Source organism: Stegastes partitus, unplaced genomic scaffold (assembly GCF_000690725.1).
Source record: "Stegastes partitus isolate 25-593 unplaced genomic scaffold, Stegastes_partitus-1.0.2 Scaffold30, whole genome shotgun sequence".
Lineage (NCBI taxonomy): Eukaryota > Metazoa > Chordata > Actinopteri > Pomacentridae > Stegastes > Stegastes partitus.
In genome coordinates this window covers 658,142-673,532 of record NW_007577761.1, presented here as the reverse complement: position 1 = coordinate 673,532, position 15,391 = coordinate 658,142, and the positions used below count along the sequence as shown (strand labels likewise).

The 15,391-nt window shown below is 38.6% G+C and overlaps 1 protein-coding gene across 17 annotated transcripts in view; it reads left to right on the top strand.

The window, feature by feature from the left end:
• Window positions 1–15,391, top strand: part of fryl (furry homolog, like) — a 77,024-nt gene that overhangs the window by 24,827 nt on the left and 36,806 nt on the right. For all 17 annotated transcript variants that reach the window (XM_008299152.1, XM_008299160.1, XM_008299088.1 and 14 more), the window contains 7 exons: window positions 8,647–8,855; window positions 10,296–10,349; window positions 11,448–11,587; window positions 11,944–12,040; window positions 12,915–12,994; window positions 13,804–13,884; window positions 14,050–14,218. In XM_008299152.1, coding sequence (XP_008297374.1) covers window positions 8,736–8,855; window positions 10,296–10,349; window positions 11,448–11,587; window positions 11,944–12,040; window positions 12,915–12,994; window positions 13,804–13,884; window positions 14,050–14,218 — 741 coding nt within the window. In that variant the 5' untranslated portion in view covers window positions 8,647–8,735. The remainder of the gene's footprint in view (window positions 1–8,646; window positions 8,856–10,295; window positions 10,350–11,447; window positions 11,588–11,943; window positions 12,041–12,914; window positions 12,995–13,803; window positions 13,885–14,049; window positions 14,219–15,391) is intronic.

The following is a 15,391-nucleotide window of genomic DNA, read 5'->3' as shown; positions in this document are numbered from 1 at the left end:
ATATATATTTATATAGTTCATTGTCAATATTATTATACAACATGAAGTGGTGACTTTCTGGAAAATCAGATAAGACCTTGCAAATAGATTATAACACACTTTTTGCAAATTACAGAACATTACTAAATACTTAACACACTTTAAGTAGCATTAAGTAGTGCTATTTAAATTATTTGCAACATTGCTCACAATGGCCCAGTACACGCAGAAGACGTCACACATTATTGTCTAACTGTGTATACGACGAGAGTGAAGTGAGTGAAATTCTGTCAGATTTGAGTGGTTGATCATTAGTTTAGGACTTCTTTTGTAATATATATGCTGAAGGGAGCTTCACATTAGGTGTTCCTGCGTTTCTTTCTCTCACTCAGACACGCATAATAGACTGCATCAATCAAAATTGTTCCAGATATGGAAGTTTGAACAAAAAGTGACCTCACAATAGGCCTGCATGATGTAAGGGAAGCTCAACATTTTGTGATAGCTCTGTTCAATATTGCGATTACCATGTGATTTTAAATAAATACGTATTTTAATATGCAGATTACTAATGTTCGTATGTCTTTCTACTTATAATATTACGCCTCGAACGTCAACCCAAACATTACATAGCCTGTGCATACGGAAAAAAGATAAAAATTTAATCTGACATTACAACTAATATGGACTTAAAGTTGAATGTTCTCTGCTCACTTTAAACTATTTTCTGTGCTCAACATTTTTCTCACTCATCTCTCCTTTCTCAGTTATTGTGCTCGGTAACCATGCTAGTTGGGGATTTGTTTGATTGGCCAAATGTTGTGAATCCATAGCCCAGGGCTACCTTCAATGTGTCAAATGTTTGCAACCTGACTGTGAATGGATGGCATGTGGAAATAAAAGAACTTTTCTTATTCATCGAGTTCACCTTTAGCTATGTGATTGCACATGTTCATATTGTGATGATAGCTTCATTTACTTGCCAGTACTACGTCACAATTTCATTTTGGGAACAATCATCAGCCACTGCTGATGAAACAAGTTTAGGTGAGAGTTTTAAGTTTAGCTGTAACCATTTATTGCATCAAAATGTAGTTATTAATGAGAGTTGCTTTACTGATTTGTCTCAGTAATTAATAGGGCTTCCTGCACATTCTATGTCAAAGACAGGACACCTCAAACAAAGAGCACCTCTACCAATGTATGAAGAAAATCTGATATTTAGCTTCACTGAACATGAACAGAGGTTTTAAAAAAGCCACATGCAAAGTGAAACAACTATTGAGACCATCACATATAGAATGATAGAAATTTCTGCATGATACACTGGTTTTTTTGCATCATTTGCCCAATTTGCATGTAGTTGTTGGACTGATGTTTGGTACCTACACTTACCTACCTACCTACAAAAGTAATTCCTGTCTTGTTAATAGAATAATTTAGGACAATACCAGAAAAGTTGCATGCAGTTTCTAAATGACTGGCAGTGAAGTGTGGTAGCGTTGAATGTAGCACTTCAATCTAGCAGAGGAAATTTTTCTATTTGAGTAGATGGAAGTAAAATGTTGTTAATGGCAATCTCAGTGTTGTTGGGTTGAAATTCCCTGCATTAGAAATGATTAGTAAGGTTGTTTCTTGTTGAGAATTTGCCATGAATTTACAAAGAGCTTGTTGAACTTTGTGGAAAGTGACACACTGCCAGAGTTCAGGGGCCTTTGGTACTCGAGGGATAGTTTGCAAATTAACAGTGAAACATATTGTGTACAAACTCTAATCTTTGGCTTTGATCAACTTCGTACAGAAAAAATAAATAAATTCCTTCTTTCACACTGCAGGGTCTTCACTCTGGAACTTTTCTATGCAAAGTTTTCATGCTGTCCCTGTCTCTTGTCTGCATCAGAAGTCCTTGTTTCCATTGGTGTGAATGTCTTTATTTTTGTGACCTGCGTAGTGTTTGTCCTCCTCCTCACCCAGTATGTGCCTGGGCTAGGCTGGAACCCCATGACCCTGAACAGGATATGTGATTTATAAAACTGAGGACAATACTGCGGCTTTGATTATTGTATGATTTCTAGTAATAGGAAATGCTTTTCATGTAAACACATAGCAACCATTGTTTGAACCTGACAACTGTTGTGTGCCCCCCTCCCCCCCTCAAAAAAAAAAAAAAATCATGGAGGAATGGCAAGCATTCCAGAAAATATTGCAAGAAGTCTCTTCTTTCCCTCAAGGTAATAAATAGTTGTGAAATAAAAGTAATAAATATATTTGATAGTTGTCTGGATTCCTAAAATGTTTGTTTCACAGCATGAAACGAAACTGGGGGTGTATATTACATTATGATTAATTTATATTCCCTGCAACCAATTTCAGGTTAAGTGGGACTTTTACTCTTGAACACAGTTTCATAGCTTTAAATTAGTTTTATTGTTTTGTTCTGAAAGTATTCCCAGAACAGTGTTTCAGAGAGCCAATATTATGCTTTTGGGGTGTTTTTCCTTCCCTTCAGTGTTGTAGTCTTGTTGTGCATGTAAAAAGTTAAAGTATACACCAGCACAAAGTCCACACCAATGCAAGTCATTCTCTCCCACAGAGAACACTCCTCCTTACCGGCCCTAAACACCACATTTGAAGTCCAGGCTTTTCTTCCGTTTCTTATCTACATCACTATGTAATACATTTGCATAACAGCTGCCTTGCAGCTAGCTGTGCACATCCACAAAGAATGAGCGATTTCCTTGCAGTCTGCCATTATTTCCTCACTAGAACTGCTGCCAGGGCTACAAGGATTAGCAGTAAGACATCCACCTGTTGAGTAAACTTCTTGCAAATCTTTCTTGCGTTTACCCCTCTTTCTAACTACTGCCCCCTCTCTCCCCAGCCCTGTGCTGGCTGCCAACTTTTCATTGGGCCTCTCAAACAAAGAAGGCCTAATTTCAGAAACCCCTTCCATGTTGTCCTGCTGTAACTTCCATGTTTACTCTCCGTGATGCTAGTGCATAAAGAAAATTAGGAAATTTGTTACAACACCTGCTAACATTTGCAGTGAGGTGGTTTTTGAGTATATGCCTGTTTTGTACTCATGTCTTGTCAGCATCCAGCAATAAATTACTTTTGCACTGTATCTTTAAGATTTTCTTTGGAAGTAGTAATGGTGAAGAGTAAACTAGTAATAACTCGTCAGAGACTGAGCATGTTGAGACATAATAGCAAAATTGGCACTACCACTCCACATAAACACTGGCAGCAATTCTTTTGTGTCTCTCAAAAAAAAAAAAAAAATGGACACACTCTCGGCCCTGCATTCCAACAGTATGTGTGTGTGTTTGGGTTGTTGTTTCTGGTTGTCCTGCCAGGGGAAGTGAGCAGGCGTTGGGAGGGCTTTATTTTAACTGTGACAAGGTGGAGTCACTGCTGTAATAGTTGTGTAATCCTGCGGGGTGCTCCATTTCTCAAGCACAGCCATGGAAGTCTGGCAGAGTGCGACTTATAGGCCTCTCACAGCAAGACATGATGGGTATTTTCTTATGCAGCATTTTAGCAGAAGCGTGTCAGTTCTTTTTATCAGAACTATAGCTGCAGCACCATCCGTCTTTAAGGTCAAGATGTTCTGCAAACCTTAGATACCAGTGTTCTCTTGGGCAGCAGGTCTAAAAAAATTTAAAGCTAAGACAGGCCAAAGATAAAATGTATTAAGGATATACGAGTAGGAACAACTCTGGACAACTGGTAACTCAGAAACCAACAAATGTTTAATAGTTTTCAGTTTCAGGTATAGACTTGAGGACATCTAGAACAATGTTACCTGTCTTTTTTTTTTCATTTTTGATATTGTGAATGCGGCAATGGCAACATTCAACAGTAGATCTTGCCACAAAAACACATTAGTCGTATTTCAAAAGTGTATTTTTTGTACATTTGGAAGTATTGCATTAGAAAAAGGAAATTAAAAATAAGTTTTTGCACTTACTTAAAATGGTTTTTGACATTTTGTTTCACATTTTACTCTTTTATTTTAGCCATGCATAGCGTAGCCTATACAACCACCTTCTGACATCACTACAAAGCGTAGTTTATCATCTCCAAAGTAATTAACTGAACTAAACCTCGTTCACATTTTCTTGTTTTTATTTTTGGCCACATTTCGAGAGTTTGCTTCAGATTCGCTTGACATTTATGTGGAAACACAGCAGTTGTATCTGTGATGTTGTGACGTTACATTTTGCATATAATTACCAAATTACTGGCGTGCACTTGGCTTTCCTTAAAGCCTTCAAGTGTTTTTACATATTATTGGCACGACATGCTTGAACTTTTGCATTTAGATTTGAATGAGAGCTGAGACATGACTTTGGGTCACAAGTGAGTCACTGAAGTTGCAGTCAGTGCAGTTTTCTGGAGGGGTTTGTAAGCAACCCTACAGTTTTTCTTTCTTTCTTTCTTTCTTTCTTTCTTTTTTTTTTCAATTATTTGCTATGATTTGTGCAGTGGGGTCAGTTTTGAAAGGAAACCATAGCTTGGCATGCCACAAATGACTGGCATGTCCTACAGAGAAAGAGAGCGAGAGAGTGAGGGAGGGGCAATGCAGACACTTGGCCCAGAAAAAGCTGCCTTGCTTTGTTTTTCTCATTTTGCCGTTGACTGGAAAAGTACAGTGTTGGGGTATTCAAATGTGTGAACCAGTCAACAATCCAGTTGGCCCAGGGTGGGAGAGAAAAAGAAGGATGGAGGGGGTAAAGGACGGGACACTGATTGGATATTAGGAGCTGGCTATGTGACATCATTGGGGGTGTTGGTGAAGCACAGTAAACAAAGAGGGAAATGCTTGAAAGGCTCTCTGTGCTGCTGGACAACATGAACACAACACAACAAACACTTGCTACTACACAACCCATGAAACCTCCCTGCTTTCATTTGCTCGGTATACAAAAAATAGAATCATTAAGAATTTATTATAATTTGATCATCGCAATTAAATTACAGCACATTTGAGTTGTTTTGATTTTATTTGTACATTTTAAAGAGGGGTGTTGATGCTGGAACAAATGGTGGCATACTTTATACATAGTCTCGAGTTTTTAATGGTAGAGGTTATATATTATTTAAAAGTGCCCCTGAGAGTGTTCTTTTGAGCAAACAAAAGTTAAGTTGAGGTCTAACAAACGTGTCGAGTGCATTAAATATTTTAAATCCGTCGTTGTTTACTTCCATGTTTACTAGCTTTCAGTCTCCTTGTGTTTCTCTGCCTTTGCTGGCACATTGCTGCGTACCTTTGCAAGTTCCTGCCACACTGATCTGGGTAATAGTGTGACAGCATTGATAGTACTGTGTATCACATCACCCACGCGAATACACAAGGCAAACAGTGGGAGCCAACTCACCAACCAACAGCAAACGCAGCTTTACTAGAGGTCTGAAAGTCCACATTCTATTGTAATAACCATGAATATTTTATTTGAATAACTAGCTATCTATCCACTAGATTTACCAGTCAGTTTAATTCTATCAGTGAATGAACTTATACATATCATTATAAATAAAAATGTCTGTTGCAGCCAGTGTAGCTTTCTACAGTCATTTACAAGAACAAATACATTTAGTATTGAACTTAATATGTGTCTTGATTTGTCCTAATATTGACATCTAAGGTGTAACGTACAGGCTTCCTGTTGTGTCAGATGAATTGCAACACATTGACTGATAAACTGACCAAACAAACCTTTTGTCTAGAGCATGCTGTCATTAGCTTATCTCTACTTTCTAAAGTTTGCAGCTCTTGATGAATGCAAATTTTACTGTAAGGAGTGTAGCAATGTATCACGTAGTATTGTTTGAAGGTCAACATGTTACTGCTGCTGTTCAAGTCACCTGAGTTTGTTTGGAGTATCTGAGTAGAATTACTCTACAGTTGCTTACCTTGTACATCAGTGGGCATATCTAGTGTGTCAACAATTGAGTCTTCCACATATTTGTGATTTAAGCTTCATATTCTGGTATGAATGTTGTTACTTAGCTGAAAAAGTTCTTTACTGCACTTCTGCTCCTCAGTGGTATTCCGACTATTCAGAATGTTCAGAGTGTTTCTGTGACAACCAGGAAGAAACAGAACAAGGCCTTTCCTGGGAGGGAATGAGGTAAAGGGTCAGTTTACTATTGGCTCTCCACTTGGCTGGACTGATACCATTGAGTGCTAGACTGGTAGTTGTGCTCCAACTGTAGCATAAATCTCAAGAAGACTAGTGAATGTTATGTAGCAATGTGCCTTTTGCACCATTTGCCTGTCTGAGCCTTTACCTATATGTATGTTTCTCTGGTGGTCAGGGTGGTTTTTTATGCAAATCATATGGAGTTTGTACCAAAGTACTTTTTCCAGGAAGTTTGTGCTTTTTGTGAATACAAAGCAAAACAGATGGGTGTACTTTTAAGAGTGAGTGAATGAAGTACAATAAAGGTTCATCACTTTTTTTTTTCAGCTGTATCAAAAAGTTTAATATTTTCCTGTCAGGATGGAGCTAATCTGGGCTGCTGTGATACTTATTGCTTGTGAGGTTGAGGTTTGTTTTTATTTAATAATTTTGATCTCCTGTATAAGATTCGGCTTTAGTATTTACCCTACACAGCCAAATGTAAAGCTCCAACCAGGCTCTAGCATCTCAGCCATCTCTGCAGACACCAAAACTTTGCTTATACTATTTGAATAGGACACACCAAGTGATCTGTGCCACATGCAAATGTGCTCTGGTTTTTCCTAAGGACCCAAGATAAATGTGTTTTTGGAAACCAGTGTAAATACTGCTGAAGGAGCTGTCAAGATTCAGTTTTATAGTGTCTTGTTTTCCTCACAACTCAAAGTTTAGTCAACTGTTTAGTTGACCAAGTTTTGACTTTCAAAGTTGTTGTAAATCTAATTAAATTTTTGGTTAAATATCTAACAATTTGCTAAAGAATTACAGAACTGCTGCTGTGTTGTAGTACCAGGAAAAAAATGTTACAACACTTGACATTTTACTAAGAATTTATGTAATCCTCTGTAACCTCAGTGACTAATTTGCATTTGCGACAAGCATTTTCTGTGGTAAAAGAAAAAGAAAACCACACCAACGTCATTCTTTACACACCCGTTTAACCTGGCCGTGTTAAACCTGGTTTAACTGTTTTGTATAAGAGAAAACATAATTTCTATACAGGATTTAAATCCCGTCAAGCACTCAGTCAAAAAATTAAGTTTTAATGTTCTTGGGTAAATCTGAGATTAGAACGCTTCATTTCACTCTATTTTATTTGATTTCTTTTGTAATTTTTGGTTGCACACCTGTCTATGGTGCTTCACTGCTGTAACTGAGTGGAGACATGACACCTAGCTAGCCTCCACCAGAGCCTTAACGTAAGCTGTTTAGAAACCATTGATAAATTGTTGTGTCTAACGATAGAAAGATGTTAAGCAACTGAGGTATGCTACATTTTAATTTATATTACCTCTGGGAGATGCGTCTGATTTCAAGTGAAGAAACACCCTTTTAAGTTTCATTTTGATACACAGATGTTTACATTATCAGGAACCAGTGTCAAATCAATGGAAAGTTGTGAGCTGAACATTGACCAGATTAATTATGATTATCATTTTGGCAATAATTATGCTGTGATGGGATTTTTTTTAGCTAAGCATATTATGATTTTCTTTGTGTCCAAATCAAGAGAAATAAACTTGCAGTTTTAGCGGCATTTTAATCTCAGTGGTGATAAATATCTGAACTATATAGAAAGCTATTTGTGATATACACATGAAATTAATAAAACATTTTTTAGAAAACAGTTTAGTATATTAAAAGTTACATACTAGATAAGTGCAATGCATTAGTGTATTGTGTATCAATAAAATTATTCTATTATATTCTATTGCAATGTTATTGTAGGTTGGCATTACATTTTTAGTGTTGTTGTAATAAGAGTGTTATAAATGTCATTTAAAGGTAGATTTCAACATTTTTTGATATGCCTATTCACGCTCTTAGTAAGTGAAGATTGATGCCACTCTCCAGCACAAAAACTGGACACAGTTAGCCTAACTCTCCAAACAGTCAAGCTAGAGCTAGTCTGACACATTAGACCCCAGTACAGCTATAGCTACACAGTATATTGTTTTCATGTTTCTGCTGGCTATAGCTTTATGTTTGCTGTGCAGCTATGAGAGTGGTATCAACCGTCTCATCTAATAACTCTGTAAGAAAGCAAATAAGAGTTCTTTTAGACCAATGTTCAGCCGGTGTGTAATATTTACTTAGTCTATATTTAGACATACAACCAAATATGTGCAGTTTTTTACATAGGTTATAATAAGTAATGGCTTATAGGACTTAATAGGACTTGTTTCTCTGTCGGTCTCAGATTATTATGCAGAATATGAGTAAAATTATTTTGTCATTACAGACTTCTAATGAATCAAATGAGAATGAGTATGTTTGCTCTAGTCAGCACAGCAATATTCCTCTTTTGCACTCTCATCAATTTCTCTCAGTTTGCCTCTTTAGGAAATGTCTGTGCCGCTGTTTTTGTTACAACTAGCACATGACCTTGCATACTTTACAAGAGTGTTGTTCTTGTTCTGACCCTTCTGCTTTGACTCCCACTGTACTATTTCCTAACCTCTACCCTCTGGTCTCCCTGCAGCTTCTGCACCAGTCAGCAGCAGCGTGAGTAGACGCCGTGCCCCCTCCTCGGTGACTCCCCTCTCGTGGGAGAAACACAGCATTGCCGCCATGTCGAGCATCACCATCGACCCTGAGCTCAAGCCCGGGGAGTTTGTCATCAAGAGTCTATTTGCTGAGTTTGCTGTGCTGGCTGAGAAGAAGATCGAGATGGTGATGGCTGAACCGCTGGTGAGTCCACAGGGGGTGAACGCGAGTGTCAAGAAACACAGGAAATGAAATTCAATACACGACACGTGATGTGGCACACACTGCTAAGATACCCTCTTCTCCTTTGCAACTAACTGCCGTGCCTTTAGCCACTTCAGGAACAACTGAAAGACGTGTGTGGAAACTGGCAAGAGAGAATATCACCTTGCTTTTTCACGAGCTAGATGAGTAATGTAATTGTTTATCGGAACAGACTGGATAGACTGTTTCTCCATTATTTCCCTTTCATTCATTTCCTCTACTTTTACTTGGGCTACCTGGCAGGTGAATACTGTAACCTCAAGCTATTTCCAGATGCATATTTTTCATTTTAAAATGCATAATTTGTGCTTGTGTTTACGCTTTGCGTCTACACTACTTTGACATTATAGGACTCCTAAAACAGAGGCTTAGAAATGCATGCAATGTTCGTTTCTGATGCTTGGTCTCTGGTTCGTCACGCTGCTGTCATGTGACGGTTTTCCAGAAGAAACTGATCATCAGCCTTGACTACCAGTGTTCAATTCAACATTAAATGTCAAGCATTGCTGACCTTGTTGTCAATGCTAGCAGCCATTGTGGAGTTAGGTAAATCTCTGGTCTTGCTCTTTGTCATTGCTAGTCTTGATGGAGGTTGTTTTTGTGTTAAATGCTGTTTTGAAATTATAACGTATTTGTGTGGATATAGCTTTAGGCTGGCAAAAGTCCTCAGGCCAGTTCCTGCTTTGTGTGAGGTAAACTTTGTCATCTGCACAAGTAAGGATGTCCACATGCAGCAAGTTTTTGATGGCGTGTGCTGAGAAAAAAGGTGGTTAAAAGAAATGCTAGCTTGTGTGAGGAGATTCTTCATCATCTTGTTCTTTATTTTTTCATTATTTAAAGAGTTGTAATTGAAGCAGCCACTGTCATGCTTAGGAGCTGCTTAGATTTGTACATGCTTTCCACTGATGGTGCTCAAACAGAGTTTCAGACTCAAAAATCCTGCGCTACGTTCTTTCTCTGTGCTCAGTACACCCAGGAATAATCACAGTGCTGCAGCCAAATCTGTAACTAGCTGCTATATGCTATAAAAAGTGCAAAGTCACAGCCTTTCAGAAACATCCATGGGAGCCCTGTGTGTTTTTCTGTGTTTGATATGGGGGGGAATATGCCCAATCAATGCGTGCTTATTACAGTATGAATAGAATCATGTGCACATTCGCTGTCTGCTTTAAAAGTCCAGATTTGTCTACGACTTTAGCCTCGCTCTGTATTTATGCACCACACTAAAACTTCAGTGTACTTTTCCCTTGTTTGCTTACTCATCACCAGGCCTGCGGTTAGACTGACAGCAATCTTATATTTTGCACTTGGCAAGGGTATCTATGCTGAGCTAGTAACACACTTATTCATCTCTCTCTTTCTCTTCCACGTTTCCAACAGGAGAAACCCCTGTCCCGTTCCCTGCAGAGAGGGGAAGATGCACAATTTGACCAGGTCAGTGCAGCTGTAGGGGGTAAAAATTACATCATGTACAGGTGTATAAGTTGGACAGTGTCATTGCACCGGACCAACAACAGTCCTCCCCTACCTCTGTATGTGTACGCAGTGTTTGAATCCCCCAGCTCCACCCAATCAATCCCCCACTCAATGGCCCGTCTGTCCCTCATCTGTAGCTGGTGCAGAACTCTATACAATGGGCCTGCCTGCTGCAAATTGCTTTGTTCAGCACAACACAAAGCCAATGAGGATATGGTGGTATAGATCCAGCTGTCCCCATTGTGAGTGAGGGAGAGAAAATGGGTATGGAGAGCGCAAAAAGTGAGAGTGTAGAATCGCTGTGTCATCCTCAGCAGTAAATCAGCATTGGGTGCTGGAGTGTATCTGCCTGGCGCCATAAGGGCAGAGGGAGCAATTGCATAACTCTCCTGCCTAGCATCCATCATCCACCTCCCTCATCACGCTGCGCTGGCCCTTAAACACACAAACAAGCACGTACACTTAAATCGTTTATGCATACTGACCACCCCATCTCATGTTTTATGTATAGGCTGAAAACTAGCTCCTGTAATCTCAACTTGAAATTACTGATTTCTTGTTTTCTGTGTGTACTTGTAAGTAATAGGATTTGCTCTTTTCTCACAAAAATACAGTGGTTGACTTAAAGCAACATACACTTATTTATCAACACAAACAGTGGATTTGTTAAGCACTGTGAAATCACTGATGCAATCAAAGTGCTAATGAGGTGTTTTTATTACTGTGATCTTACATATGAACCCTGCAGAGGCACGTGTGTTGTGGACTGTCAGAATGTCATATAACACCAGGCTCCCAAATGTCCATCAATAGTTACAGTAGGAGCCATTAATTGATAAAACAAATTCTGTTCTACTCTCACCCTATATCCTACTCATTTATTGAATACCGATGTTCATGCTTGTTGGATGACATTCTCTGCACGACTATAGTGACTTTATTAGCTAATTTTGTCAGGTTTCAATATTCAACGTTAATGCTACAATAATCCTAGTATGTTGTTTAGCTTTACTTGTAATAGCCTGGTATTTTAACAGATATGTTTTTGTTTTCCAGTTAATAAGCTCTATGAGCTCAATAGCAGAACACTGTTTGCCCTCCCTACTGCGCACACTGTTTGACTGGTACCGGCGGCAGAGTGGCACTGAAGACGAGTCCTATGAGTACAGGCCTCGCTCTAGTACTAAGTCTAAAGGGTGAGATGTTGATCTGTGTTTCATTCGTGCTCTCATGTCTTCTTCTTCCTCTTAATCATATTTATTGTTGTTGTTTATATAGCGGTCCATTGATAATTAATATGTAGAACTGATATACATTTGCAGTAAATAGGACAATTCGCATTACGTTAGAGCTAAATTGTGCTTTTTAAAAAAGATCTATTTATTTATTGTAAAAATACAACAACAACAAAAAAACAACACTAATGATTTCAAAAATGTTGATTACTGACTCCAATAAACTGACTGACGGACTGATCTGTCAACCCGTAGTTTTAGGAAGTACATTGCTCAGAATGTCCTTGTTAACATTTATTCTTTCTTTGGCTTTGCAGAGATGAACAGCACCGGGATAAAGATTACCTTCTGGAGCGGCGAGACTTAGCCATAGATTTCATTTTTTGTTTAGTTTCAGTGGAAGTTCTAAAACAGGTGAGCGATGTGACTCTCTGCTGTCCCTGCCTTTGTGTAATGATTTACACCACCTATAAAGACCATTTGCTACTTCAGTGACTGAATGTTTACATAGGGAAGGGGAAATGCAGTGCACCTGTCTGACCTGTTGTTGACATTATCTTATCCAAGTGCCCAGCGAATGGATGTGAATGTGATTAGTTCTGCTACAGTAATTCACTGCAGTGTGTATTTCTTCTGTATCTTTCTCTTTGCAGAACTGGTGTTTTTGGTCTGTGTTACTATTAATAATTCTTTGTTACTTTTGTTGAAAAGAAAAAAAGTGTCATTGACAAGTACTTGAACTACACACTGCATTACTGCAGCTTTGCTTTTGCGCTTCCCATGTAGATACAGGCTTCTCCCTGTATTAGATTTTTGTGGTATAGCCTGAGAATTTATTTATGAAGTGTTGCCTTTTTTGTTGCTACCAGTCATCCAAATGTTAAAATGTCCTTAAATTCTGGAGCAGCATTCATCACTCTTAGGAGAGATGAGGTTACTTTACTTTATGTGATTTGCATACAAAGATAAAGGTGTTGCTTAATAGGTTTGTACTTTTTATCTTCTTTGGTGCAGAAATTAACTACAGTGTTGTTAGCAAAGGCTTTCCCAACAGGGCAACAAAGTAAATAAATGCAATGGCAACATACCAACTCCCAACTGAGTGTGTTTCTAAAGTAGACTGTCCAAATCTAAGCAGCATTCTGAACTAAAAGCCAATCCCTGGAGACCAGAGCTGAGTTGTCCTTGGCTTTGCTCCTGCAGGGAGGGTAATGAATGGTAGCAAAGAGACAGAATGAGCGCTATCAATGCTTCTAATAAGACTAATGATTCCTTGTTTACGTCACAGATTCCTCTTCATCCAGTGCCAGATGTTTTAGTACATGAAGTTCTAAACCTGGCATTCAAGCACTTTAAACACAAAGAGGGGTAAGTAAGCATCAACATGCCCTTAGACCGGTGACACACATGAATAATGCACGACTGAAAAGTGTTGATGAATATACTCACTCTGACTTGTGGGTTGTAATTTATCTCTGAATAGACTGGTCGTTGTGTCACATTATGTTCACAAGGCACAATTGCCTCTTGTTGAGCAACTTGAGGCTACATCCACACTAATACGTTTTCATTTTAAAACTCATGACTCTTGCTACTGTTATGTCTACTGTCCACACTACTTCTGGAGTTTAGGACCTCTCAGAAGGAGACTTGAATGCTGTTGACCCCAGTTTAGTTAAAAATTCTGGGGGTTATTTTTCAGCATGGATGGGCTGTTCTCCCGTTTTTACTGGTTCATTTACCACGCTCCTATCACATAACCATTTTCTACAAGAAAACAAAGACATATGCCTTGAGTACCTTTGGTTAATTCAATATAGGCAATGAATTAGACTACCGGTGCTGCTAACGTTCTTGTCTATGCTAGCAGCCATTCTGCAGTTAAGGAAATCTCTGGTCTTGCTTTATGCCGTTGCAGTTCTTCCACCTTATTATTTTGTACAACTAAGCAACCAACCACCTGCTTAATGTTGACACAATCAGCCAAGCAATTGTCTGGACAGTGATTGTTGTCCTTTTTAAAATGAAAACACATTTGTGTACATGTAGTCTGGTTCCGTTTCAAATATGCACACTTGTGAAGTGCTTCTGTTGTTTTATGCTTTGTTATTTTCTTGTATGGTAAGCAATGCAGTTGTTGTTTAAACCTTGAGGACATATTCTTTATGAATTTACAGGTACTGTGGCCCCAACACTGGCAATGTGCACATCATCGCAGACCTGTATGCTGAGGTCATCGGGGTTCTTACACAGTCAAAGTGAGTAAGCCTTTTAGCATCATACTGGCTCCGTTTTTTTTTTTTTTTTATAGCTTATCGTATTTTCAGTCGTCCCTTAACAACCACTCTCAGCTTTTTATGAGGATTTTTTTTTCTTTAATAAATGTAGATGCATGTAATGTATTTTTCTGTGTGCGTGCTCAGGTTTCAGGCAGTGAGGAAGAAGTTCATCACAGAACTGAAGGAGCTCAGGCAAAAAGAGCAGAGTCCATACATAGTCCAGAGCATCATCAGTCTCATCATGGGCATGAAGTTCTTTCGGGTTAAAATGTATCCTGTGGAAGATTTTGAGGCTTCTTTTCAATTCATGCAGGTAAATTAAAGTATTTATGAAAATTAACCCTCAGTAAGTGTGACTAATATGTGTGTTTGTTAAATTGCACCAGGCGTTTTTTTTTTTTTTTTACTGCTACCTCTTTGTTCAAGCTCAGCAGCTCTCCGTAGCAATAGCTCATAAAGCTAGATGAGTAACGATCAAAGGTGAGGTTTGCCAAGACGTGAGTGTGTGCGCGTGTGTTTCAGGCGTTGCTAAGAGCTGTGAATGGAGCTGCAGCTTTTTCAATAATCTTTATACAACGGTTGAAAAAAATCACTTGCTGTTCTCTCCTAAAATTAAAGTCTTTTTTTAATGTGCTAATGGAACGTGCTGTGGTTTATGTCCATCACTTTGTTTGAGCACGTAGCTTGGTTTCTTCTTGGATGATCTTTTAAAGGTGGACCAATTTAGGATATTTTCATTTTGTATTTAGACTTTCTGCAATATTGCTTACATCTCCCAATGGAGTCAATCAATAAAACACACGTTTCCTTGCTTCAGCTTATTAAGGAAAAAAATAACAATCAGAGTATGTTGTGACTGATCTCTTTTTGTCAGGTGAGCCCCATGCTTTGGTTCTACAGTAGTATAATAATACTGTGCTGTTCCCTAAAATGTCATCATCTTTTGTGTGCATGTTATTATGAATTAAGATGTTTGTTTGTACAGATAATTGCCTTATTCAGATACATATGTTAGCACTCATTGCAGCACTGACAATGAAGCTACAAAGTGCTTCACAACAAAGGCAAATGACAGGAAAAAAACGCAGCTGGCTAGTCTCCTTATTGGCTGCTCGATAGGTTGGTTAATAGGCTTTCATCAGACCAAATACTCACACTGTGTCTGTGTTACAGTCATAAGGGTAAAAGCACTACGTCAGTCACCTTCCAGGATTATTCCATTATTTTTGGCGGCAGTGAGGAAAAGACTACATATAAACACCCCAGCAATCTGACGAATAAGAATTCGCCCCGCCTATTGGAGACTGCTAGCTGTACCTTATTTAACATTTACTCTGGATCAGCTTTACACTAGAATGTCAGTGTGACTACATTTCTTTAAAACATGCTGCTAAAATTTGCAAAATTTGCAAGCAGCAGTTTCACAGCTTTACAAGAAGCATGGCAAATCATCTAAAAGCAGCAGATAAGTTGTCTGTGGTTTATT